This window comes from Eptatretus burgeri, chromosome 7 (assembly GCF_056783735.1).
Source record: "Eptatretus burgeri isolate ZD-2024b chromosome 7, Ebu_testis_v1, whole genome shotgun sequence".
Taxonomy (NCBI): Eukaryota; Metazoa; Chordata; class Myxini; order Myxiniformes; family Myxinidae; genus Eptatretus; species Eptatretus burgeri.
In genome coordinates, this window is record NC_140967.1 from 103,789,126 (window position 1) to 103,816,206 (window position 27,081).

Genomic DNA, 27,081 nt, shown 5'->3' on the forward strand with positions numbered 1-27,081 from the left:
TGTTTTTTCTGATCCCCACTGTCCGACCTATTTTTAACCTCCTCCAAGATCGGAGGTTACCGTTTTCACCCCTTTCTGTTTGTTTGTTTGTGAATAGTATTACGAAAAAACTCCTCGACGGATTTCGACGAAACTTGGTGGGGGGGGGTAGGTATGGTCCAAGGATCATGCCATTAGATTTTGGACTTGGTCCAAAATCCAATATGGCCGCTATGGCGGCCAATTTGAAAAAATATTTGAATTTTCTTTTTTTTGCATTTCTACATGTTTTAAGTGATTTCCAACCCCTCCCCCCCCAAAAAAAATTGTTAGAGAAAAAAAATTTTTGCAACTTTTTTCAACAAAATTTCGATTTTTTTTTTTTGCATTTCTACATGTTTTAAGTAATTTCCAACAAAAAAAACATGCCAAAATTATAATTGCGGCTGATTTTGGAACTTCAGGTGGATATACCCACATAAAATCAATTTCTGTCTCAAGGAATCTAGTTATGATGAATGAATTGAGTATGTAAAAGTTAAAAGTAAAAGGGAAAGTTGCAAACTATCACTCTGTGAGCACTGTTGACGTCAAATTGAATGAATAGGATATCAGGTTCACTTGAGTGACCTCGCAGTATTGGCGGCGGAGGTTTTGCACTCTACCGAGTGCTCCCCCTCTAGTTGATCTTGAGGTTCCCAATAATAACCCATTTTGTGTTGGTGTTCTGGAGTAATTACAAATCCCTGCCTCCTTATTCTGCTGAAGTTTGCTGGTCTCGATGTTGCCAGATAACAGGCTCACGTTGGATGAACATGAGCGACAGACGTACTAACCTCCAGATAATGAACAGCACAATGGAAAAATGACAGTTAATTTACATATGAAAAGCTAATCCCTTGAGAGGAGGCAGGTCACACACACACACACACACACACACACACACACACACACACACACACACACACACACACACACACACACACACACACACACACACACACACACACACACACACACACACACACACACACACACACACACACACACACACCTCATTGCGGTTTCATAACTTTTAGTTGATTGCATGGCTGTCTGACCTGTTGTGTTCTAATGTGACAGCTTTGCTGTGGAGCATGATCCAGAGGGATGGTTAGAGGTCGATCCAAAGACCGGTCATGTGCGGACAAGAGCACAATTGGACAGAGAATCGCCCCAAGTTAAAAACAACATCTACACTGCAAAAGTCATTGCCTTTGACAGAGGTAGGCCTTCACTCACTTCGCCGCTTGTTAATTCATTCGACATCGCATTACAACTATTACTGTCTGAGCTAACAGTAAATCAGGAGAATGTGTAAAAGCTTCATTTTATTTCTTGCTTATCCAGTGCTCTTCTTCCTTTGCAGGTGATCCTCCAGCAACAGGGAGTGCAACTTTGATCTTAACCCTTCTTGACACGAATGACAATGCCCCGGTCGTCTCCCCTCAACATGTCGTCCTTTGTGAAGGAGAGAAGTCCACCAACCCTATACTGCATATCAAGGATGACGACCTCCCTTTTCACGGCCCACCTTTTCATTTTCAGTTGATCCCCCGGGATATAACCACGAGCAAGGCAAACCTGGGATGGAAACTTCGTCCCATAAACGGTGAGAATGTAAAGGTCTGTGGAAGGTTTGTGGAAGGGGTTAGCGACGGGGAGGTATATGATTGTTGTGACATGCTTGCAGAGGATTTCGGCACCAAATTAAACACACATTGGAGTTGTAACCAAGTAACCGAGGAAGGGTTGAAAAACAGGAGGATGTGTTTCAAACTTTCAGTTAAAATATTGTCAAAATGTCGAGATTTTGTTGAAATGGATAAAAATGTGATGTGACACTCACAGACTGACCCATGAAACTTACACATGCTCAAATAATGACCTTCATCGTGCCATTTTCAGACGGTGAAAGAACATTTATGTGTTTCAGACTCTGCTATTTAGGTCTGTGCAAAAATTAGAAGTTTTTTCCTAACAGATCAGAGATCATATGCAGATAGCAATTTAGGTTATCACTTATTTGATGATATCAACTGTGGCGTCATCCGTGAAGAATGGTTTGGTCCCTGCACTATGAGGGTCTGTGCAACGTTTTACCTTCCTCCTGCCTTGCACACCTGAGATTATAGACCGGACATTATTCTATTAATAGGTTTTATTTACTGAAGGTTGGTGAACGTTATGCTAACTGCCATGGGAAGCAAAGTGAAGGTGATGTTTCGAGTGTTGAAACACTAAGTTTTACAAGAGATGTTATATTACAATATCAGGAATGTCCATCGAATATCATCTGCACAGGATTTCTCATGATATCCTGTAAAAATAAAATTGCACATTTCCAGCAGATGAGACACCTCCGAAGACACCAACCGCACGGCACCACAAGGCCCAACACAGGCGGAAACGTAGTCTGTCTAATCGATGTTCCATTGACAGCACGGATACTTTAACCGAAACGAACAGCCAAGCAGCTTGGAGAGTGCTCGCCAAGTGGCTTAAGCACTCAAGCAAGCACTCCAACAAAATGGTTGTTAAGAAACTGCTCGTTTGGCACGGGAATATCAACACATTTAACATACACCTCCTGGAGATGCCCGAAATGTCAGGCCACAAACGTCTGGCGTCTCCGAGCGTTTGTAAGCATTGCAAAGTACCCAGCAATTCGTAGCTACGATGAACAGGCATTCGATATATAATACGAGTGAAGAAAGTGAAAAAAAAACTTTATCGTAAAGAAATCGTTGCGGCCTGTTCCAAGTCAAAGCGTGGTTGAGCAGGCAAAAAAAACATGGCAGCTTCAGACCCCAGCGAGGTTACCCAGGAAAAGCGTCAAGACCCAGACAGCAAGGTGGCCAAGGATAGTGAAGGATATAATTAAATAAGGCCGTTAATTATCTTCAAAAGGGGTGTTGTAATTAACCCAAACACCCAGTTTTCACTCTTGCACTTCCTTGGAGTTTTCTTAGTATGCATGTAAAGTTTCAGGCTGCTCGGTTTTATAGTTTTAGAGTTATGGAGGAGACACACTGACACACACACACACACACACACACACACACACACACACACACACACACACACACACACACACACACACACACACACACACACACACACACACACACACACACACACACACACACACACACACACACACACACACACACACATTGCCTTTTATTAGGATAGATATGACTTAGAACCTTTATCAGCCCATCATTCCCCTGTGCAGCAGGAGATGGGGTTTTGCAAGTGTGTGTCTGTCTGTCAGTCTGTCCAGGCTATAACTTTTTTATCATTTGTGCTTTTGTTAATTAACTTGGTCAAAATATCAAAGTTCAATGTCACATAAAATCATCAATTTTCATCCGATTGACCTGAAATTTTAAACGAATTTGCATATTTGGGCACTGAATTGGTTCACCAATTAAGCATGAAGCATTTTTTTTTTTGATCAAAAAGTCAAGGGTCAAGGTCACAAAATCATCAATTTCTTTCGAATTGACTTGAAATTTGAGCAGGGTTCGCATATTGGGTCACTGCAGTCTATTGTTTTCACGCAATAGGTTTTTAAGATTTCAGGTGATAATAGGTAATTCTTAGCTCACCTGACCCGGGGAAACCTTATGGGACGGTGCGTTGTCAGTCCGTCCGTCCGTCCATCCACAAATGCTTTCAACTTCTTCTCTAAAACAACACATACTATTTTAACGAAACTTTACCACAATGTTCACCACCATGTATGTACCAAAGTTTGTTCATGGCATTAAAAAAACAAAAACACAATCACCCCCTAAGGGGGTCTATGGGGGTTGTCCCCCAAAAGAGGTATTTTCTTTCTTCTCAGAAATGAAACACACAATTCCGATGAAACTTCACCACAACTTTCATCACATGTGATGTACCAAAGTTTGTTCATGACATCAGAAAAATCGTGGTCAAAAGGGGTTTCAGGGGGGTTGCCCTCCAAAAATATGTATTTGCTTTCTTCTCCGAAAAGACAAACACAATTCCGATGAAACTTGACCACCACTTTCATCACCCGTAATGTACTAAAGTTTGTTCGCAACATGAAAAATAATTGGTTCTACGTGGAGGTTGCCCCACAATATATATATATATATATATATATATATATATATATATATATATATATATATATATATATATATATATATATATATATATATTTGCTCTCTTCTCTGAGACTACACACACAATTCCGATGAAACTTGACCACAACTTTCATCACCCATGATGTCATCATGTACCAAAGTTTGTTCACGGCATCAAAATAAATCCATCGTTATTTACTTTCTTCTCCATGACATATTTTGTGGGTCGTCCGTGCCTACCAGTGGATCCCTGGTTCTCTTATCCAGCCGCTCACAGTTGAGCGCCCAGGGGTATTGCCCCAATGTTTATTTATTATTAGGTAATAAAAGGTAATTTTTAGGTAAAATAGGTTTGAGGCAACAGGGTGATTTCAGGTGACTACATCTATCAGAAGGTCATGGTCACCTGAAATCAACAATTTTTTGTAATTTTTTTTGTTGTTTTTGTGATGTTTAGCGTGCGGAATAATTCCATCCAAATACAAAGCAGTGGATGCAGAAGGGACTTACATTTTCAGATGCTTAAAAGTCTTATTTGCATTGAATTATATGCTTGAACACTGCAGAACACAAATTACCTTTTTGGTACTTTCAAACAGTACTCAGACATGCTATCGAAGGTGGTGTGGTGGATAGAACACTACTTCAATAGCGCTAAACTTCTGCAATGTTTTTTTAATGATCCTTAAAGTCATCATTTTATTTGAATCGAAGGAAATACTTGAACCCTGCATGGGGGTAACGTGTTCTATGAACTCGTTTATTATCCCCCATTGGACTGTCTAAAATGGGGGCTTATGGATTTCATCTCAATTTTTGTGTCAGTGCGTGCGTGCGTGCATCCGTGACCATATCTTGGACTTGTATTGACCAAATTTATTCATACTTGGCACAAAGACAACACATGATGGCGTACATATGCACGTCATTTTGTTTCATGAAGTGATCAAAGATGGCCAACCAGCGGCCATTTTATTTGAAAAAAAATAAACCCTGATGTTGAACACGTCCACAACCATTTCTCAGACATGAATGATCCGATTTTGTTCAAACTTGGCACAAGCATAGCACATGATGGCACGCACGTACACCTCACTTTATTTGTAATCCTGCACAATTAACATGTACTATAATATGAGGCACGTCATTTCACTGACAGATTTAATTTAAAGAAAACAGCATGTTGTACTTCACAAACATATTGCGTGTCTATCTGTGAATCTCAATGAGGATGTAAAAGGAAGTGAAACATGCTAAAAATGGTATTTTATAACACGTAGTTGTTTTTGTTGCTGTCATTGTGGCTCTTAGGCCCATGTTGGCTTCATGGTTAGTCCGGTGGGCTTCGGATCCTAGGGTTCTGAGTTCAAATCCCGTTTGGCTGTTGAATTAATACCAGGTGGGGTTGACTCAGCCTGTCATCCTTCTGAGGTTAGCAAAATGAGTACCAGCTTGTTGAGATGATGGAGCCATTTGAGTATCCTGTGTTGGAGTGGTGACCTGTCCAGGATTACGCCCAATAGCCCAGGAGACTGCTTTGGTGACACCACTGCTCTGTACAGGGTATGGTCCTGATGGATGGATTGTGGCTCTTGTTGTTTGTTGGTGTCCTTTCATTTACTTTTCGATATTTTTCGATTGCTTCGACAAGTATTACGATATACAGTATAATCGTGTGTGCTCCTTCCATGTCCATCACGCTTTTTTCTAAATCCAAGGGTTCCTGCTCTTCAGGCTGCAGATTGAGCATGAAAATGAGAGTGAAGTGTCAACTAGCTTCCTACCAGCTAATTTTGATATTTTTTTTATAAAGTATGGGCCCTGACTACTTCACACACCAAAAATACCCGGAATCCCCTTGGGGGAACATGTTCAAGTGACGTCATCAAGATTGCCTCCATTTTTATTAAGGTTTTGTATTTTATTTTTACATTGAGGGTCCCTGTGTCCTGATCTGTAATAAAATGATACTAGCATCTGATTTAAATAATTTTAGAAGGCCTTATATCTGATTTGTAACACATAAAGATTACCCACAATCCTTATGGAGGAGCATTGCTTAAATTACATAAACAAAATAACCGCCATTGTCATCACCCTCCTGAATGAGGGAACCATCCGATGACCTCGGCAGAAGTCCTGGAGGTACACAGACTCCATCTTCAGCTGTAGAGATCTGGTCTTCTGTAGTTAGCTGTTTGAAATATCCTAAGCTCATCATAACTCGCACACACCCCAAAGGAATTTTGGGTGTCAATCAGATTTCTGCTACTATCTTCATGATGTAATTGGGTCATTAGGCCAACATGGAATGGTGGTATAACTTGACTTTTACCACGGCGACTGCAGTAAATAAGGCACTCGGCTAAAGAAATGTATCTACGTCTGGTAGTCTCTGTTGACTTGTAATCTTGGTCTGCTGAACCAAACGCTTGCTTGTCAATAAGCCACTGGAGTGTGCTTTTGAGTGAGTCAGGAACAAACGCAGCTGATGCATTAAGATCAATTTCTTGGGTATTCGGGTATTCAGTTGTTGGTTGAAATTTTTCTATGTCTCTGCGAATAATACTAACTGCAGGGTGAAGTATTTGGGAATCATTGTTGTAACCAGAAGCATCATCATTCTCAACCAGGTCTTGCTCGATATCGGATTTTGACACTTTAGCCATCTCTCTAACTAAATGTCCCACTGTTATGCTACTGGAGCAAACAACATCCGGCAATCCTATCTGACTGTAAAATGCTATCTCGTCTCCAAAATTTTCGATCACACTTTTTTTCCTTAACGTAAAATGACCGTGTCTGTTTGGCAATGTCAGGATCCATGTCCAGTTTGACCAAACATTCTCTGTAATGTTTGCACAAGTCTGATAGAAGCACTGGTATTCCATCGTCCAAGCTTTCCTTGAATTCCAGGTTGACATTTCTCGCTGCTTGATTGACAGTAGAGTCAACACTTTATTTCTCTGTTTTACGCTTATTAGCCTCTTTGGTATTTGAAGAGGTCATGTTTTGATAGCATATCTTGTGGTATTTCGCATTCTTTGCAAATATATCCTTCTCAAAAAGAAAGACGTTGGACAACATCCTGATTTCCTGAAACACATTCTCACGAACTTCTGCCGGCTTCATATTTGCTGCTGTAAGTTTTATTCCTTTCTTTTTATTCTCTGGTTCTCCACAAATGAAACATTGTTCATCCCAGGAAAAGGCTGATATGTTTTTTTTTTCTCTAGGCAGCCTGGCTACTTTTGGCTGGTGGTCATTGGAATTACTCCCTTCTTGTCTGCATTTTTGTGCTGCTTGACGTTTTTGTGAATCCGTATCGGGAGATTTGCAGGCAAAAATGAAATCGGATCTGGGACACCTGAGGTGTCTCACGAAGTGGCAGTATTTCATCAGCAACCTCATCTTGTCGCTCCTCGCATGATTTTATAAAAGTTGATAATCCCTTCGATGTAATTGTCCGTGTCTTTTCTTTCTCAGATAAAGGTCCTTTCTTTCCTTTGCAAATTATACAAATATCAGTCCGCAAGACATTATCGGAGTCCCTACCTGTAGAAGGCTCTTGCTCGTCCATTGTTCTCATCTAAAGATGTGGACCTTGAACAGAAGTAATGAATCTATTCTCAGAAAAATGCACAGTAACAGATGCAGAAATGAATACAAGGTATATAAACGAACAAGAATACAGCAAATAAGGATAAGGTATCCACGGTAATATTACGTTGAACGAAGAAATCCAAGAAAAGAGTGAACCTGAAGTGTTACGGTAAACTTGCGAAGAATAAATAAACAGACAAATTAAATGTCATGGTAAAACTCTGTGATGAATCGACAATGAAGAAGAATTGAACGAAGAATGAAACAAAAATGAACATCATTAAATCTATCGGTTAACTGCTCGTCACTTTAAACTCTGGGGTAATCAATAATGAAATAGAAATTAATAACGTTGAAATAAATATCATCAACTGATAATAAAACAGCTGGAATAAAACAGGAATGAAACCAAACTGAATAATTTTAAAGCTGACGATCAACTCTGAGCCAACCTCCTCATGTTTGAATTAGTAGTCGATCACTAATGTGTGGATGTCAAGCTCAGTATGTCTGGAAAAAAACAAAACAACCAAAGGAACAATTACATTTAATGTCGCAATCAACATCGTGTAACCGACCAGGTCTCATTATTTTGGTAATAAGCCAAGTCCCTCTTTATACATGTATAATATTATTGGAACGATATCATGAAAGCAAACATCAGATTTCTTCCACTGTATTCATCAAATATGGAGAAAAGAAAAATGCCATTTCAATACACTGGCATAGCCTGGTGTTGGCTTAGTGGTTAGGGTTGCGGCTTGGGCTCCTAGGGTCCTGAGTTCAAGCCTCGTTGGCCGCTGAATTAAAATACACCAGGAGGTTGACTCAGCCTGTCATCCTTCCGAGGTCGGCAAAATGAGCACCAGTGTACCGGTAAGGGGGACACTGCATCAGCGGCATAGCCGCGTCCCAACCGATGATGCAACCAGCAGCCGCAGGCTGCACTCGATAGAGAGAGAGAATACACTGGCGGCCATATTGCTCGTGCCCCCTGGTGTTCATTTCACATTGATGGTTACCATTTGTTCTACTGTTGTGCACAATACCTTTGCTCAAGTAAAACTACGATATAAAAGGTTAGGTACCATGTCAGCACCTGTACACAATGCCAAACTTTACAATTTTGGCAACCATTTTGATGACGTGATTTAAGCATGTTCCCCCAAAGGTATTCTGGGTATTTTGGGTTTGTGAACTTGTCAAGGCCCCTACTTGATAAAAAAAAAAAATACCAAAAGTAGTTGGTAGGAAGTTGGTTGCCAGTTCCGCCATTTTAATGGCACTTTTTGACAATCTGCAGCCCCTATCTCAAAGAGCAATAAAAATGGCATCGTTGGAACCACTCCATTAAGCTACAAGTCCTGTTAAAAGACATCTTTGTGATTAAGGACAGTTTTACAAGTTTGACATTTTTGTTCCAAGTCAACTCATGTGCACTCGACGTCCTCCGAGCATGTGTGCAGCCTCCTCTTATACTGAGATCGCGATACAGGACGATATTGAATGAGATGGTGTGCAAAATGTCATCATTTCTGCGTTGGCTTTGGATGTAAAAATGTCTGACGTGGACAAACAAGCAAACGGATTTACACAGCTGAGTAACGTCCTTTGGAGAAGTCTCACTCCACTGAATGATGAGAAAGGGGTGAACTGGCTCGTGTGGACGCCTGAAGAGACTTTCCGAACACTCCAACCTACCCTGGACCCGTACGTATGATCTCGGCCGTGATTCATTTAGTCCAAAATGAAAGCATCCAAGAGGTTCTCCAGAGCATTGAAATACAGGCAATGGATTCCTGAGGTCCAGGTATCCCTAAAAGGGACCCCGCTTACTTTGTTTTTGCTGAATAACTGAGATCCAATGATGAGCACAAAAACTTGATCAAGGATGATATTGATTCAGATCCTTGTGATCGTCTCTCGATGAAGTAAATTTCGAGATTACGTCACAAAAGTTTGGATGGTGGCAATATGTAGGCATATGTAGTCCCTGTAGTGTCTGTCCATCTTGTTTACCCCGTGTTCCCCACCCCATCCCTCTCCCTTCCATTGATTTCCTAATGTTTCTGTTCCCCACTGTTTTGTCATTCCCACGCTCAAATGCTGTCAAGACTTTTGATCCGCTGTTTCAATCCAAGTGCTTTGTGAACATGATTCCCCACCCCGTGTTACATACCGCAGGAACGCACACCAGATTGGTATCGAATGAAACCCCCAGACACGGCACAGAGAGCTTGGTCTTTGTGATATCCGATAATGGGATTCCTTCATTGACTGGAAGCACAACGGTGTCTGTGACGACATGTCCGTGTGAGGAAGGACAGAAAACGTGTTCGGGTGGTGAGCGGCTGCAACTCTTTGGCTTGGCATGGTTTCTGACTCTTCTCACCTCATCTACCTTCTTATCCGGTAACTATAGCAACCCAACATCACCATTAATTATTTAAACTAGCAGAGTACCTGCACTCCGGGCGATCTCATTCCAAGCACACAACACGTTCTTCTGATACATATCTGTATGTGGGTGGTGTATAGGCAACTGACAGCTGCCTCAATCACTCCCGAGAAAAACCCCCCAAAAAACCTGGGTTACATGAATGAAGCAAAAACATATCTTCTGCTTATAATTCAAAACACCTCACTCTACTAGAAAACATGGGGACAGGAATAATGTACTGCAACGGGTGGGGGACTTGTCATACCCTGTCGCACCTGGAAAGGAGCTACATGATGCACATTTACATCGAGAATTTGCATCCACCTCGACCGGCAAAGATAAAAACACCCCTCTGCACTCATTGGAGTCATGTTGATCCCATACAGCAAATCTGGATGTGATCGGCCCAGAACTGTGGGAGAAGTACCACGACAAACAAACAAACAAACAAACAAACACCTCTCCGTGCATTATATATTGGTAAGGATACCAAGTAATTCATCTTTTTTTTTTGGTAGACATAGTCAAGGCTCGTGGAAGACTTAGAATTAGTACACTGAATGGATCAGGCCACAGCAGGGCAAAATAATCAGTTGAGAAAGTGTGGAAACACGAACAGAAGAGTTTAAGGGCAAGATAGAGGTATGGGAGCATGCTCCGGAGCAGCGCGTCGCTGCGTCCACTTTCCGCCGGAACTCCAGGGGCCTGCATCTGGCCATCACCCAGGCAGATGCCTCCTGGCACACAGCCAGCAGAGACATGAATATCACTGCCAAGGTCAGTGAATCTCTCCGTGGTCTCAACATCCTCACCACAAACAGATACAGACAGGATAGCGGCATCCAAGACGTCATTGAAAGCCTGGATCTTAGTATTGACGCAGGAAACTCATAATTCCAGCGGCTCCGACTCCTCAATCAGCACCTCGAGGGCCCCCAAAAGTATATCTCGAGTCTCCTCAAAGATGACTGCATCATCTGTGAAATCAAGGTCAGAGATCTTGACATTCCCAAATGATGCACCACAGCTTGATCTCTTTCACGTCCTCTCCAGAATCCATTCCATACAAGTGCTGAAAAGTGTGGGGGCCAGCACCCCCCCACCCCGAAGAACCAAGAAGCCTCCAGAGGGCAACCCGATTCACTGAATCAAATAATTTACAGAGATCAACATAAGCTGCAAGCAGCCCCTGCTGAAACTCTCATCTGCATTCATTGAGGACCCGAAGAGCAAGGATACGGTCAATCGTTGACCTCTTTGGTGAAATTCCTGACTGCTGTGGGCGCTAGTGCTCAAGCAGATGGTGGCGAATCCGATCAAGAATTATGCGAGCAAACACTTTGTTCGGCACTGAGAGCAGCGTCATCCCTCGGTAGTTGTTGCAGTCTTGGCGATCACCCTTCCCTTTCCAGAGAGGGACAACAAGGCCTCTCTTCCATTCATTTGCGATGATGCATGTGTTCCAACCAGAGCACAGAACTGCATGCAATGACATGAGTACAGGATTTCCACCAGCCTTCAGAAGTTCAGCATGGATGGCACAGATCCCAGGAACTTCGCCTCATTTCAACCGGTTCAGCGCAGCCTGTGTTTCCACAAACGAAGGTGGACCACAGTTGATTGGAGGGTCACAACAGTGATAGTAACACCCCTGACATCCAACAGCCGCCCAAAGTAACCGGCCCAATGGGCCTTCACTTCGGACTCCTCTGTTAAGAGCCGACCACCCTACGCTCTAAATGCAGTACACCGAGGGATGGGCTTCGAGGAACGCAATGTGCGAATTCCCCTGCAAGCGGGATGAGAATCACTTGATCACAGGTGATGCTCTACCCCCTCACAGATTCCTCACACATAGACCTCCTTGTCCACCCTTAGTGCACGTACAGTTTTATGCCTCAGCTCCCTGAACAGCTCAGCTCTGCCAATCAGCCTAGCCCTGCGACTCTGGTCAATGGTATCCAGTGTCCCTTGAGAGACAAAATTGTTCTTCGCCCTTTGGTGAGTTCCAAGACATCCACCGAAAACATCGAGGATGGTGGTCTTGAAGGCACTCCACAACTCTTCAGGATCCCCAAAGCACCCAGACCTCCCAAATCTCCACTCAGTCTGTTTGCAAACTCCTCAGCTACCCTCTCATCCTTGAGCTTGCCAACATCCAGCCTCGACTGGGATGGTACCATTCTCCTGGATTTAAGCTGAAACTTTAGAGTTGCTACAACAAGCCTGTGGTCAGTGTTGAGGAACTGAGCACTTCAGTAGACCCTGCAGTTCTGGATCATCCTCCAGCGACCATCATTGAGGACATGGTCAATCCCCTTTGCCACACCGCCAGCATTGGAATACCAAGTCCAGTGATGAGCTTGTGGGCGCTGAAACCATGAAGCAGCCACCCTAAGTCCATGACTTCTTGCAAAGTCAAGGAACTTAGTGTTATTCTGGTTCACAGTTCCAGACCCATGGGGACCAACACACGTCTCATAACCATCCCTGTCAGTTCCAGTCGATGCATTGAAATCCCCCAGGATGAGAAATGTATCTCGCTTGGGGCACTGATCAACCACAGACTCGAGTGTGGAGTAGAATGTGTCCTTCACAGTGAGATCACTCGCCTCAGTCGGAGCATAAACAGAGATCAGGGAAACAACACCCAAGGAGTGACAAATCTTTCGTCTTATAATACGCTCGTTGACCGGTGTTACCTCAATTATCATTGGACTCGGCTTATTGGACACAGCTACAGCAACTACTTGGGCATGATAACCATCAGAGCGACCAGACCAATAGTCGGTGTAACCACCCACCATGATCTCGCCACTATCCGGTCTCCGAACCTCACAGAGTGCTGCAATACCAATGTCCAAACGCTTGAGCTGAGATGATAACAGAGACAGGTGATCATCGTCTCCAAGGGATAGGACATTCCAGGCACCCACCCGAAGTGACTGCTTCAGGTTAACCCAAGGAGACCGCCATCTGGTGAACGACACCTCAGCACCACCCCAACACACATTACCGCAATCTGACCCGGGAAGGTTACCCCGTGGTTTTCCTCCTGTCATCAAAGATTAGGGGTCCTGAAGGCTTTGCCCAAATCCTGTCATCCAGCGAGCTGCCCTGCGAAGGGCAGGGAGTGTTTTTTCTCCGACGGAGTGATTTTTCTCCCACGGAGTGATTTTTCTCCCACGGAGTGATATTTCTCCCATGGAGTGATTTTTCAGATTTTTTTTTTTTGGTGCTTTTCGTGTTTTGCGGAATGAACGGTTTTTCGGTGGCCAGAGTGCAAATCCTGCCACCAACCTCCAAATTGAAATGTAACCCAACTGCAGGAGGACGTCCACAGATACAGTTGGGCACGAGATATGGATGGCCGTTGACTCATAAGGAGCTCCTCCACCCTTTTTTGGTATACATAGTCAAGACTCGTGGAAGACCTAGAATTATTACACTGAACGGATCAGGCCACAGCAGGCAAAATAAACCGTTGAGAAAGGGGAGGAAACACGAACAGCAGAGTTGAAGGCCAAGATAGAGGCCGACTGAGATAAAGAATGGGTGTGGGGAGGATTGAGGGGCAGGAGAAGATGCATGGGGGTGGACAAGATCGATGCAGAAGGAAACTCTTAGGAGGGAAACTGGAAATTTATAAGGAGGAGGGATTGGGCCGGGTGGCAGGGGGAAGGGCGGGGGGTAACACTCAATGGCCTACTCTTTTTGACGTTCACCAGAAAATGCTAACAGACAGGACGACGGTGCAGATGAATGATGCAATGCCCTTCTTGCCAATCACCAAGATGACAGTTTATAGTTGTAATGGGAGTCGAACCCAGACTACAGGCAGCGCTAACATGAGTAAACATACTCGAAGCTACACTGTCATCCCCATGTGAGCCTTGGACATTGTTTAAGATTGCTGAAGCATCATCGTACTATGCTCTCGTTGTTGTCATTTGCTTTCTTCAGTCTTAACCAAAACTGCTGTGGTTCTTGTTTTCACAGGACAGGGCGCATAAGGAAGAATCATTGCCAAGGATATTTATTGCTGAAATCGATCTTCATTGTCGTCATGTTGAGTTTCTCTGAGCTCAACTCCCCACATTTCCTTCATCGCCCTGTGTGTGCACTCTGTCACTCTCAGGCTCAGATACTTCCCACAGGGGTCACTAGGGTCACCAAAGTGCCCAAAAGAGGAGCAATACCTGGGCCGCACCAAAAGTTAAACGGATTCTATTATGCCTTACATCCAAACCTGCAATCAGGTTGTTAGACAGGACAAAGGCTCAGCTTGCTCATCTGTCGGTCAAACTTCAATATCCGGTGTCCAGATGCTGGTACTGTACGTACTGTATTTACAAGCTCGTAAACTGCAAGGCATGGCAAGTGGCTGCTTAACGACGACAGTAATGAGGATGATGATCATAATGATGATAGAGGCAGCTTTTTTCTGTACAAAGCTTTAATGCTTATGATGAGTTGATCTTATTTAATAAATGTTTCCTTTTATATGTGCAGCAAGCAGGAAAGGTTCATGTTGGATATTTATGAATGAAATCATTTTAAAAGGTTAATTTGATTGTGTTCATTAGCATGAACATCCAGGAAAAAAGGAACATTTCCAACACACACACACACACACACACACACACACACACACACACACACACACACACACACACACACACACACACACACACACACACACACACACACACACACACACACACACACACACACACACACACACACACACACACACTTGTCATGAAAAGCCAATTGACCTACCCTACAAACAAATGAAAAGAACAACAAACAAATGTACAACCACTTGAAATTTTTTCAAGATTTGTAATCCCCACCGAGCCATTTTCATAACGAAATTTTGGACACCATTCCTTTGACTTGCACATGATATGATTTGAAAGGAGAAGAGATTTTAGGTTAACTTTATTCACAGGAATTAAAAATAACAAAATTCACAATCAAACAACTCATCAAGGTGGAACTCGTACACTGGGTTATCCAGGTACAACTCGTACACTGGGTTATCGAGGTACAACTTGTACACTGGGTCATCGAGGTACAACTTGTACACTGGGTCATCGAGGTTCAACTCGTACACTGGGTCATCGAGGTACAACTCGTACACTGGGTCATCGAGGTTCAACTCGTACACTGGGTCATCGAGGTACAACTCGTACACTGGGTCATCGAGGTACAACTTGTACACTGGGTCATCGAGGTACAACTCGTACACTGGGTCATCGAGGTACAACTCGTACACTGGGTCATCGAGGTACAACTCGTACACTGGGTCTGAGCTGAAGGATGCTAGGAGAACAAAAAAAGTGAAAGACAATGTTGGAGTGTAAATGTGTTTGTGCAGTAATGAAGTGACGCATGGTGTCCAGTGATGAAGTCGTACACGATGTGATTAAATAAGGTAGATGGATGGTTTAAGTACCTGTACTTCTGGAGACTGATGTTTATTTTTTTAAATCTTGGATCATCTGTCTGTAAGAGTCTGATATTTCATCTTCCATTCCTGGAGCTTGTACGAAGGAGTGATGATTGATCCACTGCCAAACATCACATCTTCTTCTCCAGTGGCCGTTACTGAAATTTGTTCCCTCTGCACAGACATCAACAAAAGGAAGTCAAAATCCCTCAACAGCATTGTCATCATCATCTCCATCATTATTATACCTTCCAACACAATCCTGGAAATATTATTTCCTATCAACTGTTTTCTGCATCTCAGTTAAATTATCTTCTTTATTTTATCTTCAATTTCACATCTTTATATTCTTCATCACAAACTCCCACTGGATTTTTCAAACAATTTTAATGATCATCCAGGTGTACGCAATGACTTTGATACGGATACATTAACACTCACGCCAGACTTCTACCACCTGGAAGATTTGTTTGCTGCTTCTTTGGATTCGAGTTCAGCAAAATATTTGTTTGTCCTCAACACTTCTGAGGCACAGACAAAATGGGACACGATGCACATGAAGAACATGTAATTTAGACAAAGTTTGCAATAATTTGTGATGTAAGACAAGAATCTTGGCAACTTACGTTCCAACCGGTGGGATGGTTTCAGGTGAGCAGGAAGGAGCACCTCTTCTGAGGGGTCTTTGGAAAAAAACAACAGAAATATGAAAGATTAAATACATTGATATCTTCATCAGTTTGATAACTTGTTCATAAAAGGCCACAGAAGGAAATGCATGGATGGAACAGGTAATCGATGAAAAGATGAATCAGGTGATCTCATCCAATCGAAGGGAGTTAAAGTTCTTGTTTTATATTCTGCATGAGGATGACCATGTTAATAAGTTACCTTCCCACAAAAAGTATAATTACAATTATCTCCACAATTAAGGATATTCTTCTTCATCAATGTTGGGCTTGGTTGTGTTTTTGATCTTGGGGTTGGTTGTGTTTGCACCCAGTGTGTTCACCCCACCTGTCAAAAGCTAATGAAAAGTTCTTACCTGTTGAAGGTCTTGCATGGCACATGGCTTCTGTTGTTGCTGTCCGTCATCACGGTGAGGTTTCCGTTCAGGAGGAAGCCAATGAACAATGTAAGTCGGTGATGAATTCCTTTTCATCAACAATAAGACCCCACCATGGTTTTCTGCAGCTTTGGTGCCCTCATGAGAAAAGTTCAGGTTCCTGTTCTTATTAAATGTAAAATATCCATCAGGAGTGAAATCCTGTCATTGTCTGTACTTTCAAAAAAGGTTTCGGTTTCGGCTCCGATGTGATCTCAGGTACAATCACTTGTTTGGAAGAGACTGTGCGTTGAAGGAAATTGTTTTTAACAGTATATACTCTGTCTTTCTTTTAAAGTGTGCAGCAAGAGGAGACTGTATTATGTGGGATGGGAGATGAGGAGGGATGGTTGTGATCTACGGAGATGAGGAGAGGTGTTCGTGATTTACGGAGATGAGGAGGGATGGTCGTGATTTACGGAGATGAGGAGAGGTGTTCGTGATCTTCAGAGATGAGGAGGGATGGTCATCATTTACGGAAATGAGGTGGGATGTTCGTCATCGACGGAGATGAGGTTCACCCTTGGGCTTCTTCAGGAGGACGACTTTGTCTCCTTTAATGGTGTATCGCCCGTTTGGATCACTTTCTCTCTTTTTGTCAAGATCACTCAGCAGCATCTCCAGTGTTTCTCTTTGGAGCTGAGTGTAGTCTGGAGTGATGAAAATGTTTCTTGTCCAGAGAGAGGGATCCTTCAAATTCCGTATCTTTTTATTGTTCGTAAGAACCTGATTCCGATCAGACTCGCATCTGAAAACAACTTTCATGGGTCTGAAGATGTTCTCAACATATCTTCCGATGCGGAAAGTCCGTTCAGGTTCGATCTCCAGGTTCATGGCTTTTATTAATTTTGCCACAGCCTCCTTGTCATGTTCACCTTTTCCCTCCTTCACTCCACGGAACACGAGGTTATTTTTGCGCCTTTCAATTTCCGCTCGTTCATCCTTAAGAAACTCAGACTGAGAAGAATGGTGGGTCTCCCGTTTGGACGGCAGTCGATGAACATCGTGCTGTTTCTGATGATGTAACTTGTCTGCACAGTGAGGCTTTCGTTGTTGTTGGAGGGCAACACTGTACAGTTGTTGCTGCTCCAGCCCATCATCAATGTGAGGCTTCAGTTCAGTCGTCGGCAGCAAATCAACATTGTCCTGTTTCTGCTGTTGCTGCTCCAGCCCATCATTCGTTCCAAGCACTTCTTCCTCGTTTTTCTCATCAAGCTTTCCTGCATTTTGTACTTTGTTCTCTCTTTCCAAGACCTCCTTCTCCCTTAACTCCACGTTATTTTTCCTATCCCTCATCTCTCGTTCTCGTACCACAAACATGAACTCTTTCAGTTTCCATCTAATTTCACATTGTTTTTGTTCTTCCCGGTGCTCTCTCTCTCTAAGACGAGTCTCTTCGTCCAATTTAAGCAGCCGGTACTCTCCATCTTTAACCTCCTCTCCTTGTTGGTGCATACGAAGCTGTCGTTTCTTTATCTCCTCATCTTTCCCATTCATGAATACTTCAAACACACCTTGTCGCTCCATCTCCTGTTCTTTACTGATCTGCAGGTATCGCTCCCGCTGCTGCACTCGTTTCTTCCACTTATCAATCTCGAACATTCTGTGTTCTACAAACAGCATTTTCTGATCAAGTTCTTTATTTTTGCGTTTTTCCCACATTCGGACTTGGAATTGCTCCTTTGCTCGTGTGGATTCTTCTCTCTTTCTCATCCTGAGCCTTTCTTCATTTTTCCTCTCCTGTTCATTCATTTTTCTCTGCTCTTCTTCATTTTTCTTCCTCTGCTGTTCCTCCTCTCCTCTCTTCCGGTCCTCTTTCTCCTTTAACCATAATTCTTTTTCCAATTTCCGTTGCACGTCCTTTTCCAACAACTCGTGTTCCATTTCCTGCACAAACTTCTCTCTTTGTAAGAGATTTCTTTCAGTTTCGACCAACCGAGCTTCATCTTCCTGAAGTTTTTCTTCCTCTGCTCGTAAAACCTTTTCTTTCTCTTTTTGATATTCCTCTTCCTCTTCTTCTTTGTCACCAATGTTCAGTTTTGCTTTGAACTCCATTTTTTCAGTGATTTCCAGAACCTCCTTTCCCTCTCCTTTCTCAATTTCAGGGTGTTCGGTTTCCCGAATCTCCGTTACCAATGGTGGATCATCTTTTGATTCATTTTTCTGTTTCACTTTACATCGACATCGTAAACTGCAACAAAACAAACAAACATTCTCAGTTCAAGGTAAAATAAAGTATGACATCACATGTGAAGTATTGAACACATGGTTTTGTAAAACATAAGCAAACATGTTCCACGAGTGTTACAGTTCTGGAGGAAACGGAATGTGGAACTTGCAGATATAACTTAAACAATGTCCGAAGGAACGGTGTGGAACGATGAATCACACTTGATTATTTGAAGAATCTCATGTAATAGTGGAGGATGTTATGAACTTGAACATTTGTTTTGCTAAAGGAGGAAATTGTGACTTTATTGTAAATTATGTCTGACTTCGCTGGAATTCCATTGGTAACATTTTTTTCATGACATAATTTGGTGGCCATCGTGGATTTAAAAATATCCATTTCAGAATTACTTTGTCGCACAACTTCGACATTGACCAACAAACTATTCCTTGGAAATCAACACTTAGTTGGTGAGTTTTAGTTTATATTCACAAGAAACTTGTGTCACATGTGTGGGACATCATTCATATCATCACGTACTGGATATAAAAAAATTAAATTACTTCACTTGTTCATCATAGATTAAGATAATGGTAAATGGACTTTGTAGAATATTCACCATGGATCAAATTATCAAAGAAAGAGCTGCAAGAAAAACTGTCACTCAGTAACTAGAAAGAGATTTGAGGAAACTGTTTGTTAAAATGTAACAAAATACGGAGGCCAATGAGGAACAAGCATTTGATGAATTGGGAAATGTAATGGGTACACATTTAATAATAAAATCAATCTGAATGGAAAGGAAATCATCGTATGGAATCTATCCATGTCTTATCCTTCGTTATTTCAGCCAGATTGTTATTACAAAAACAAAAATCTCATTGTTCTTTCACTTGAATAATCATCAACTTCTCATGTTTCATGAGATGATGGCATCTCCCAAGGAGCTCCCGTTCACCAAACCAACGACAGATCTTAAACTCTTCTTGTATTTCCACACAGGTACTGGTGAAAAGCTTGTTGATACTCAATACAGAACCTTCAAGGAATCAACATTTGAAACTTTTCTCAAGTGTGTCCAGAAAAAGACAAATTATTACAATCCAGAATTTGTGTGAGTTGAACAAAGGCTGATCAGAATCACAGCAAACGAGCTTCAAGCTGAGAAAGATACTTGACACAGAGATTGACATTAAAAAACCGAGTCACCTGGATAGAGATGAAAGAAGAAGAAGAAACAAACTTGCTGTTGCTTCACAAGACACAACTTCACTGACAGAGGACAACCCAGTGCTTCAGAATCTATTAAGCAGACTCGTTTGAGCAGTACAATGTTTGTCAAATCAAAATGTGTATTTTGTCAACCAACCACAGATGAGGAAGAGCCAAAAGTCCATGAAAAACTCCAGAAGGGCCAATTCCTGGTAACATGGGAGAAAACAATCCAAGAAATTGTAAACAGCAGTTGATATGATGCCTGGAAAGTTCGGCTTGCCGACGTGCTGTCTTCTGGAGATTTACTGTCTCGTGACATTCTGTACCAACACACGTCCCGCTTCACAAAAAAACTGGGAAAAGTATATTCAGCGTCCATGTTGTGAAGCTAAATCACTTGAAATCATCCAGCCTCCAGTGAGTGTTGCATTTATTGCCACAGACAGAGTTCTTCAGTGTTCTACAAGACCACGTAGATGAGGGGCAGTTTATCGACATTGCTGAACTGCAGAAGTGCAGATTTTTCATGAATTACAAGACAGAGTTTGTTGGAACTTTCCCAGGATTTTTTGACATCCAGGTAACTGAATACACAACTATAATTACAAATAGTTTAACCAAATTGAAGGCTTACCAAAGTTATACCCTTCCTGTAAATGACAAATGAGGAATTTACACCAAATTTAACTTTGATGAATACAGCAAAAGTGGGTTTGTTCATCACAGCCATTTTGAAATCCAAGATGGTCACCATCCATAACATCAAGAAAATTAAAATTGTGTGTTTTTAACTTCTTGGCATGATAAATGTGGGTATTGCCACCAAAACAGACTTCATATGACATCACAGCCTGAGTTATTATGAAATTTGGTGGAACATGGTGGCCATTTTGAAATCCAAGATGGCCCAAAAATATTGAATGAAAAACATTGTCACCAATGGATTTTTGACACCTTGTCATCTACTCCAGCAATAAAACAACATATTCCATATTTAGCAAAAAAAAATTCAAGCCCATATAATCCAACATAACATCAAACACAGTGAACTCGTTTCAAATATCTGACTGATCTTGTTCCCTCGTGGATGAAGACTTGATAAATATTGATGAATAAGTCACTTGTGTTCTTTACCAGTGAATGCAGAGCTTTCTTTTGGGGCTCCCCTTCTTGTTGAACCAACGTGACGGATCAAATGTGATCAGAACATAAAACAAAAGGAAGGAAATCGCGACAAACATGACGTCACGAACCACAGACATCCCTCCATCCTCAACAGCATCATTCTGGATAACCTATGGAAATGGACAAGGGCAGGGGAAGGAGGAATGTTTATTTCATTTAAAATTAAAATAAACAATATTTTTACAAAATCCACAAGTTCATGACAAAACAACAACATGATCTTGAATTTTTTTGGAATACAAACACAATGGCGCATGGAATGTTCGAGAGTTTATCGTTTGTACTACGCTTCCAGAGTGTGGGTTTGCACGAGGATTTGCACAAGTAAAAAAAGTACCGTTAGGCAAGATAGCCGACTTTGGAGGAATTAAAAATGGCAAATCAGTGGGACCAGATTTGATATCAGTGGAAGTACAGACCTGCCTCGGTGAATATGAGGTTCAGGTGGTGAAGAAACTGTTGAACTGGGTGATGATGAGAGAGGAGATTCCAAGGGCACGGAGGGAAATCATTCTGGGATCATTATTTAATATTCCACGAACCAGATGTATGTATTTTAGATTGGAAAATAGCACCTGTCACTTTACTGATGGGAATACAATGAGGAGGACCAAAAATTAGGTGGGGAGGGGTGGAGGGGGAGAAAGGAGGGAGAGGGGAGAGAGAGAGAGTGGGAGAGCGGGACAGGGGTATGGGGGGAGGGTGGATGGGACAGAGAGAGGGGAGGGGAAATCAGCCAAGAGAAGATGTCTTTGCTTTACGGGCAAAACAAACACAAACACACACACACACACATACACATACACACCACACAAACACACACCCACACACACACACACACACACACACACACACACACACACACACACACACACACACGATTGGCCATTATCGCCAATTTTACTGTTATCGGTTGATTGATGTTCGTGTGATGACCGACTACATCACGTCCGGTATACAAACCCCAAACCTTGAGGAGTTTTGAGCCTTGTTTGGGGGAATTTAAATAAACAAATTATATAAACAATGTTACATTCTCGACGTTTCAAGATGATGAATTTACTTGTGATGTTATAAAAAGTAAAGTCGGCTCCATGGATGTAAATCTGTGTATTCACTTTGTGTTCCCTTTTCTGTCACGTGGTGTTTCTTGTCACCAATCACTTGGTGAATTGAACTTAAACTCGAACTTCGATCGGTGTTCGATGGGACAACCCATCATGTTCTGAACGATCCAACTTGTGAAAGGAACACACCCCTCACTCACACACCTTCACTCACACACCCTCACTCACACACCCTCACTCACACACCAACCCCCCATTTTAAATCCTCTGTCCGGACCTGATTTACCAAACTACAAAGAAAGTAACTCCCATGGTGTTTTGTACCTTCCCCGAGTACAATACATTGTTATTTCTCACAATCCCCCCTTACCTGTTGTGATGGACGGGACGTTCCACTTCCGAGGACGGTGAACACGAACAGCGCGATGGGAAAAAACATGGCTGCTGCACGGCTGTCCACGAACTGAAGATGTAACGATACCGCTCTGTCTTTGGAGTTCTCTATTGTTGGAATTCACATTGTGACGTCACAATGTACTGTGGCCACGCCCCCTTTCCCTCGTTCACATTGCTTTTCAACGCTCAGAACACCTCGACTCAATTATCTATCCTTTAACAATCCACAAAATAGATATGATGTGTCTTTTTGCGATTTGCGATTTATAAAAAAGGTACTTTTGTGATAAAAGTCGAAATCTCCGTTTTCAAACTTCGCCGTGACGTCACACCCGTCAGTACACCGTGAGATCCGTCTCACATTGAATACGGGTTACATCGTGGTACGATTTAACTCAAACGGAGAATAATATTCGATTTTCCACAAAAATGCCGAGTCGATGAGTCCTTTGTGCTTGTACAGTACGTAATCCAAACCGAGATAGTTTCATGCTCCATCAACGGTGGAAACACCCAAAGTTTGCCAAAATTGGACGAGGTTTGTCCGAAATACCCAAGTGTGGATCGGACCTAAAAATGTTCACTTTTGTGCTCAGAAGATGTCATAGAGAAGAACTGTGATGGATCAACAGAGATGGCGAGATCTCGTGGTTATTCACCACAAATGGGAGAGGATGCCATCCCCACGATGAGGAGGAAGAAAGCCGTCGTTCAAAACCCGAACACCATCTCTACCCAGCTACCAGTACGTGGACACAGACGACCACTCCCCCAACAACGTCCCCCACAATCCTCCAGAAACCATCGCCCCCACTCGACCTACCAACACCCCAAACACCCCCCTTCTCTCCACCATCCCCCATCAAGCATCACTCCCACAATACCCACCTCTCCCTGAGCACCACTCGACGCCCCCCCCCCCCCACTGTGGCGACACATCGACACAGCACCACGCCACAGTACGGACACGTACACGACAGTAGAACACAACATGCCCTGACCTCAGACACAAATGGTGTCCAAAGAATGTTTGAAACGGGACAATCCCGTGACATACAGGACACCTGGTCAACCTGCGACGGTGGGACAACGCAGTCGTCACCCATTTTGTCAATGGTCTCCGTGCTGTGCTGTGTACATGCCGTGTCCCTGTCCGTGCCGTGTCTGTGCTGTGTCTATGCCGTATCTGTGCTGTGTCCATGCCGTGTCCGTGCCTGTGCAGTGTCCATGCTGTATACGTGCCTGTGCTGTGTCCATGTCGTGTCCGTGCCTGTGCTGTGTCCATGCCGTGCCTGTGCTGTGTCCATGCCGTGTCCGTGCCTGTGCTGTGTCCATGCCTTGTCCGTGCCTGTGCTGTGTCCATGCCGTGTCCGTGCCGTGACGACGGTGGAATCAGAGATCGAAATGCACTGTTTCTCTGTGTAAACCACCATTTTGATCAAGTTTCTGAACAAAGATAAACTCTCTTGTTCCTCATCACATCCTCACGGGAAAGAGGAATCACAAGGACGATATCAAGGGCAGACAAGGAAGATTAAATAAGGGATTTCACCTGAACAACCCAAACACCTTGAGGAGTTTTCAACCTTGTTTTGGGGAATTTAAATAAACAAATTATATAAACAATGTTACATTCTCGACGTTTCAAGATGATGAATTTACTTGTGATGTTATAAAAAGTAAAGTCGGTACATGGATGTAAATCTGTGTATTCACTTTGTGTTCCCTTTTCTGTCACGTGGTGTTTCTTGTCACCAATCACTTGGTGAATTGAACTAAAACTCGAAATTCAATGGTAAATAATACTATCGATGGTTCCAAGTCCGAATTCGACAGTACAACCCATCATGCTCTGAATGGTCTAAATTGATGAAGCAACACACCCTCACACACCCTCACTCACACACCCTCACTCACACACCCTCACTCACACCGTCACTCACTCACTCACACCCTCACTCACTCACTCACATCCTCACTCACTCACACCCTCACTCACACCCTCACTCACTCACACCCTCACTCACACACCCTCACTCACACACCAACCCCTCATTTTAAATCCTCCGTCCAGACCTGATTTACCAAACTACAAAGAAAGTAACTCCCATGGTGTTGTGTACCTTCCCCGAGTACAATCCATTGTTATTTCTCACAATCCCCCCTTACCTGTTGTGATGGACGGGACGTTCCACTTCCGAGGACGGTGAACACGAACAGCGCGATGGGAAAAAACATGGCTGCTGCACGGCTATCCACGAACTGAAGGTGTAACGATACCACTCTGTCTTTGGAGTTTTCTATTGTTGGAATTGTCATTGTGACGTCACAATGGACTGTGGCCACGCCCCCTTCCCCTCGTTCATATTGCTTTTCACCGCTCAGAACACCTCGACTCTTTCATCCAATCATTTAATAATCCAAAAATAGATATGGTGTCTTTTTCCGAATTGTGATTTATAAAAAAGGTTCTTTTGTGATAAAAGTCGAAATTATATAATTATTTATTTTTTGTTCTGATTAATCTCTTCCGGTGAAAACCACGTGACCCAAGGTTGATGAACAACACGAATCCTTTATGTTTGAAATATTTTCCACCAATGAGAACAGGATTTAAAACGTTCGTTGTGATCAGTTGGGATTCTGATTACAAACATCGTACAACACACGTGTGGTTATTTAATTTATGTTATTCATGATAAACCTTGTTATAAAGGAGTTTACACACTGACTAATGGTTCACCTCGTTATTAGTTTATATCCCTTTGGTAATTGTGTGAATGAACATTCATGTTTGTGTGTGGACGTGCGTACGTAATAAATAGATAACCTTTTATATATTCACACCCAACCACCTCGTTCTCTCAACACATCCACGACCCCAGGTGGACCAAGGTGATATTTCCCCCCATGTTTGTTGTCTGTGTAATCGAACATTAGTAAATAAGTATCACGTGGTTCGGGAGAGAGAGATCGACTCCGTGTGGAGGGACAGCTCGGGGAAAGATGGCGGCCTCGTCACATGATCACAAAATGATCCGTTTAAAACCACCATGGGGTTCATGAACTCGAGTGTGGGGATTATTCTCTCCCCGGTTGGTGAAGGACGAACGATTGATCCGAGTTGAGCCGCTGAACATTTAAAATGGCGTCCGACATGGTGAGTGGAAGAGAGTCGTTTGTTGTCGTCCTGGTTGTTTAACTAATTAAACAAAATCCACTTCGTTCAATAGTTCTGGTAATGGTGAACTAAATTAATAATTAAATATTGACGTGTTGAGTGTCTCATGGATGGAGATGTGGAAATACTCGTCAGGAAAGGATCGTCAGGTTGGAACATGTCGTGATGACGATCTCTCGTTTACCCTGAACTTGCAGTATCCCCCGCCTTGATTGGTTATTGTTTCCCCAAACCTTGCAGTATCCCCCGCCTTGATTGGCTCTCGTTTCCCCAAATCTTGCAGCCTTGATTAGTTCTCTGAAAGGATGCAACTGATTGGCTAATATTAGTCACGTGTTTGCTTCATCACAAATATTAGCAAAATAATTAATGAGTAAAAAAGAAATTAATGAACCACGACACGTTTTTGAAACCTCCCCGTTTATTAATTAATACTCTGTGAGGTTCTTCTTCTTCATCCTCGTAACTCCAGTGATCACCAGGCCAATTATGGATCTTCAACTTCCAGGTTATTTTCACTTCGTCACTGAGATCTTGGTATTTGGTCATTTTCTTGATTTCTGCGTTGCTTCGGCCAAAATCACTGAGAAATGACGTGTGTGTGTGTGCGTGTGCGTGTGCGTGTGCGTGTGCGTGTGTGTGTGTGTGTGTGTGTGTGTGTGTGTGGTCAGACATGAAGCATAACATATCATTCTTTTCCTCACCCCACCTATTTTTTTTACCCTCTCTCTCTCTTTCATGAAATTCAACACTCTCCTCCCACACCTCGGTCTCTCCCTCACACCTCCCCCTCCCGTGATGAATAGCAACATTTGCTGAGGTGTCAATCTCCCCCCCCCACCCCCTTCCTCGCTCTTCCCTCCTTCCCCAACCCTCCTTGCTCCTCCTCTCTATCCCTGCCCTCCTCCTCACACCCCTCCTCCCCCCCCCCCATCCACGAGGAAGAGCAACATTTGCTGAGGCATCAATATCACCCCCCCACCCCCTTCTGAGCTCTTCCCTCCTTCTGAGAATAGTCTGAGAGTTTTTGAGAAAGTAAAAAAATCTGCTTTTTGAAAGGAGAAGGTCATAAATGTTTGTGAAGACATGAGAAGGTAAAGAGTTCCAGAGTTCGGCAGTGGAGAG

General features: G+C 42.8%; 2 protein-coding genes and 1 long non-coding RNA gene across 5 annotated transcripts in view; 1 reads left to right on the plus strand and 2 right to left on the minus strand.

Moving 5' to 3' along the window:
- LOC147023979 (cadherin-13-like) overlaps positions 1 to 14,693 on the plus strand; it is a 91,725-nt gene extending 77,032 nt beyond the window's left edge. For both annotated transcript variants that reach the window (XM_085890085.1, XM_085890087.1), the window contains exons 11-14: positions 1,102 to 1,244; positions 1,388 to 1,630; positions 9,927 to 10,154; positions 14,182 to 14,693. In XM_085890085.1, the coding sequence (XP_085746211.1) occupies positions 1,102 to 1,244; positions 1,388 to 1,630; positions 9,927 to 10,154; positions 14,182 to 14,195 (628 nt within the window). In that variant the 3' untranslated portion in view covers positions 14,196 to 14,693. The remainder of the gene's footprint in view (positions 1 to 1,101; positions 1,245 to 1,387; positions 1,631 to 9,926; positions 10,155 to 14,181) is intronic.
- Positions 14,694 to 15,332: 639 nt separating this feature from the next.
- LOC147023980 (uncharacterized) lies at positions 15,333 to 17,169 on the minus strand. 2 transcript variants are annotated; one of them, XR_015060494.1, is made up of 5 exons: positions 16,683 to 17,169; positions 16,264 to 16,320; positions 16,079 to 16,161; positions 15,644 to 15,811; positions 15,333 to 15,510 (listed from the first exon to the last, which is right to left on the minus strand). It is a non-coding gene; the product is annotated as an uncharacterized LOC147023980 (long non-coding RNA). The 2 variants fall into 2 exon arrangements; XR_015060493.1 differs by having other exon boundaries at positions 16,079 to 16,320.
- A 71-nt stretch (positions 17,170 to 17,240) lies between these two features.
- Positions 17,241 to 24,032, minus strand: LOC147023981 (uncharacterized). The gene is made up of 4 exons (XM_085890364.1): positions 23,918 to 24,032; positions 22,750 to 22,880; positions 21,262 to 21,422; positions 17,241 to 18,933 (listed from the first exon to the last, which is right to left on the minus strand). Exons 1-4 carry the CDS (start codon positions 24,030 to 24,032, stop codon positions 17,241 to 17,243), a joined length of 2,100 nt encoding a protein of 699 aa, XP_085746490.1.
- Positions 24,033 to 27,081: the final 3,049 nt, after the last annotated feature.